At 39.3% G+C, this 4,462-nt stretch overlaps 1 protein-coding gene across 1 annotated transcript; it reads left to right on the forward strand.

Moving 5' to 3' along the window:
- The first annotated feature begins 2,208 nt into the window (after positions 1-2,208).
- Positions 2,209-3,195, forward strand: LOC122316561. Its single transcript, XM_043133222.1, has 2 exons — positions 2,209-2,310; positions 2,389-3,195. Exons 1-2 carry the CDS (start codon positions 2,209-2,211, stop codon positions 3,193-3,195), a joined length of 909 nt encoding a protein of 302 aa, XP_042989156.1.
- The last annotated feature ends 1,267 nt before the right edge of the window (positions 3,196-4,462 follow it).

The raw sequence follows: 4,462 nt of genomic DNA on the forward strand, positions 1-4,462 counted from the left end.
AATGGTGAAGGAAATGAATGGGGTTTCCTTTAAAGAGAGAGAGGGCTGACATGAGGGGCTGTGTAACCTATTTACGGGGGGTTTCGTAGCCAAAAATAGTGGACAAAAGTCACAAAACTATGGGCTATTACAATTGGCTAGATGGAATAGTGTTTGGCTTAGGTGGAATGATCACATGGCTTGATTTGTCTTCAATTCCCTCATATTCCCATCTCATGGTTCCTCCTAGTGCCAAGTGTCCTATACTATTCACCAAGGAACTTGCCAAGTGTATAATAAATACTCCTCAAGGCTATTTTGGACCATCCCATAGTGATTTGGCAATCGTCTTAATCAGGTTCCACATGCCACTATCTCAGGTGTTACATTTTACCTGAAAAAATTGCAAAAAATAATATTGCACTACAGAATTCTAAAATTCATACGAGTCTAGTGGTGCAAGTCATTTAACAAAATTTGACTCCTAAGTGTCTTGGTTAAATCAAAAGGTACTCTCAGGTACTATTCACTCAGAAAATGTGAACTGTAACATTGCCCCGTAAAATTCAAAATAATCATCTGAGAATAATGGTGCAATGATCCAAAGTCTGTTAATGATTTCAGGCCGATAAGTCTTTGCAATGTATTCTATAAGATCATTGCAAAGACTCTTGCAAACAGACTCAAAAGGGTGATGGATAGAGTTATCTCAAGATGCCAGAGTGCATTCATACCTGGAAGGTTGATCACAGACAATGTTATTGCAGCTTATGAGATTCTTCATTCCATGAAATGTAGACAAAAAGGCAGAGTGGGGAGCATGGCTGTAAAACTTGATATCTCTAAGGCATATGACAAAGTTGAGTGGCAATATTTAGAGGCAATTATGAGGAAGCTTGGATTTGGGGTAAGATGGACAGATTTGATAATGAAGTGTATTTCAACAGTAACATATGCTACTCTTATTAATGGTAGACCAGGGAAGTTTTTCTCTCCTTCAAGAGGATTAAGACAAGGAGACCCTCTATCTCCTTATCTTTTTCTAATATGTGCTGAAGGGTTAAGCTCTATGCTTGAGCTAGCAAAGCAAAGAGATGAACTGAAAGGGGTGGCAGTGGCTCGTGGGGGTATCAAGATGACTCATCTGTTGTTTGCAGATGATTGCTTAATCTTTGGGAAGGCCTCTTGGAATGAATGGAGGAAGATCAGTGGGATTTTGGAGGTATATGGGAAGGCTTCTGGTCAGAACTTAAACAAGCATAAAACAACAGTCTTGTTCAGTCCAACAGTTGCTAGTGAAATGAGAAGGGCTATCATCAGGGACTGTGGAGCTAGAGAGCAAAATAACTGTGAGAAATATCTAGGATTGCCTATCATGGTTGGTAGGTCGAGATACCAGGCTTTCAGCATTGTGAAGGATAGGGTAAGGAAGAAGTTGAGCAATTGGAAGAATCAGTTTCTATCACCTTCAGGGAAAGAAGTATTAATCAAGGCAGTCATTCAAGCAATTCCAACCTACTATATGAGTGTGTTCAAATTGCCAAAAAAGCTGAGTGATGAGATAGCTTCTTTAATGGCAAAATTCTGGTGGGGTTTTAAACAAAGGGAGAACAGAATCCAGTGGAGAAGTTGGGCAAAGATGGGATGGTCCAAAAATGAGGGGGGACTGGGTTTCAGAGAGCTTGAAGCATTTAATCAAGCTCTTCTTGCAAAACAAAGTTGGAGAATAATGATGAAACCTCAATCTATGGTAGCAGTGATGCTTAAAGAGAAATATTTCAGACATACTGATTTGTTGCATGCCCCCTTAGGGTTCAGACCCTCAGTTATTTGGAGAAGTCTATGGAGTGCAAGGGAATTGTTGAGGGAAGGATTGGTTTGGAGAGTAGGAGATGGAAGGAGTATTAAGATATGGAAGGATAAATGGGTTCCAAGGGCTGTTACATTTAAAATTCAATCCCCCATCAGTATTTTGCATGCTGAGGCAAAGGTCGAACAACTAATTTCAGCTGAGAAAAAAGAATGGAATGTAGAGCTAGTGAAAGAAGTGTTGAATGAAGAGGAAGCAGAAATAATATGCAAATTACCTATTAGTCTCTCGGGGCTACCAGACAAGCAGATATGGGCATATTCAAAAAATGGCATGTACATAGTTAGAAGTGCATATCATGTGGAAATCAATTGAAAAAGAAGGGAGAGAGGGGAGATATCTAACAAGTCAGGGGAGGTATGGAGGAAGGTGTGGCTATTAAACATACCAGGGGTAGTCAAAGTCTTTGTTTGGAAGACTATGCTGAACTGTCTGCCAACAAAGATGAATCTAATGAAGAGGTCTGTTGTGAAGGAAGCTACCTGTCCAGTTTGTTTGAATGAAAATGAAACTGTCTGCCATGCCTTATGGAGTTGCAGGGGGCAAGTGATGTATGGGCTTGTGAGAGGAGTCCAGTGCAAAAGTGGTCGAGTGGGGAAAGGGATATGTTTGAACTCTGGTCAGACTGGTTTCTAAAGCTGTCTCGAGAACAATTGGAAGTTATGGCTGTGGTGATGAGGAGGATATGGCTGAGAAGGAATGGCATGGTGTTTGATAATAAGCTTGTAGGGCCAAATGAAGTATTTAACCAGGCTGTTCAATGCTTGACAGACTTTCAGTTGGCTCAAGTGAAGCAGACCAGTAAAATAGACAGTAGTGTTCCTATAAACAACAAGGCTATTCATTGGAAACCACCTATGGGTGACATATTGAAGGTTAATTGGGATGCAGCATGGAAAACCAAGGAGGACAGAAGTGGAATTGGGGTGGTGATCCGAGATAGTAGTGGGGAAGTACTTGCTTCTCTCTGCTGTCCTAGAACAAAGGTGCAAGATGCAATGGTAGCTGAGATCTATGCACTATGGAGGGCCATGAAATTGTGTGCTGAACTAAATTTCAGAAAGGTTCAATTTGAAGGTGATGCTTTAGCTGTTGTAAATGCTGTGAATAGCCCTGAGGAGTGCTGGGAGAGGCACGGACAGGTGGTTGAAGACCTTAAAGATGTTTTGAGGAAGAGGAGAGGCTGGTATGTGGTGCATGTTAATAGATGTTGTAATAATGTGGCACATAGTCTTGCTAAAGTTGCATTAAGTATGCAAGAAGAGAGGGTATGGATGGAAGATTATCCATCAAAGATTCTTAAGTGTGTAAAGTTTGATATATTGTGTAACTCAGCAATTACATGAATACAAGTTACAGGTTTTTCCTTTCAAAAAAAAAAAAAAAAATTGAAACAAAATATATGAACAAGTTGAGTGAGAATCGACTTTAAAAGGGCTGGAAAATGCAATGCGAAAATTGCAAGGAAAATTGTCTGTAGCTCTCACTTGAGTTCTCTCTGAACAAGAGAATGAAAAATGACCAAATGGTGAAGGAAATGAATGGGGTTTCCTTTAAAGAGAGAGAGGGCTGACATGAGGGGCTGTGTAACCTATTTACGGGGGGTTTCGTAGCCAAAAATAGTGGACAAAAGTCACAAAACTATGGGCTATTACAATTGGCTAGATGGAATAGTGTTTGGCTTAGGTGGAATGATCACATGGCTTGATTTGTCTTCAATTCCCTCACATTCCCATCTCATGGTTCCTCCTAGTGCCAAGTGTCCTATACTATTCACCAAGGAACTTGCCAAGTGTATAATAAATACTCCTCAAGGCTATTTTGGACCATCCCATAGTGATTTGGCAATCGTCTTAATCAGGTTCCACATGCCACTATCTCAGGTGTTACATTTTACCTGAAAAAATTGCAAAAAATAATATTGCACTACAGAATTCTAAAATTCATACGAGTCTAGTGGTGCAAGTCATTTAACAAAATTTGACTCCTAAGTGTCTTGGTTAAATCAAAAGGTACTCTCAGGTACTATTCACTCAGAAAATGTGAACTGTAACATTGCCCCGTAAAATTCAAAATAATCATCTGAGAATAATGGTGCAATTTATTTCTCAATCTCATACTCCTAAGTCCCTCAAATAAATAAGAAGACACGTTTGTCACCATGGTGGGTAAGAAACTAACTATACTAACACACAAACTAAATCATAAGCAATCACTTGATTCATGAAATCTTTCGAGGATTTAACAATGTTCCTAACATCTAAAGAAATCTATCCACTAAATTTCTGGTGAGCTGTTACATTGCGTATATACTTAATCACTAGCCATACTTTTATATAGTTTCTTATTCAGAGGGTGATTCCTCGCCACGACTATGAATACATGTGTTTCTGCCAAAGTGTGATTTCTCATCATATAAAAATATATGTTAATAGAATATGTACATGTAACGGTGCATACATATCCATCTACATTGTCTCTCATTAGTGGTATTGTCATAGATGTTTAACTTACATATGGTTTCATTTATCAGAACTATAGACCTTGATGCAAATGTAGCCTAAGAGGAGTTTCCCGAGGAAGAATTACTAATCCCACTTGAGCCTTAGAGGT

This window comes from Carya illinoinensis, chromosome 1 (assembly GCF_018687715.1).
Source record: "Carya illinoinensis cultivar Pawnee chromosome 1, C.illinoinensisPawnee_v1, whole genome shotgun sequence".
Classification (NCBI taxonomy): Eukaryota; Viridiplantae; Streptophyta; class Magnoliopsida; order Fagales; family Juglandaceae; genus Carya; species Carya illinoinensis.

Bases quoted from the DNA above. Each gene is read 5' to 3' on its own strand.
- LOC122316561 (XM_043133222.1), top strand. From the start codon at position 2,209: ATGGAGGAAGGTGTGGCTATTAAACATACCAGGGGTAGTCAAAGTCTT. The intron at 2,311-2,388 runs GTCTGTTGTGAA...ATGGAGTTGCAG, and splicing joins AAGATGAATCTAATGAAGAG to GGGGCAAGTGATGTATGGGC.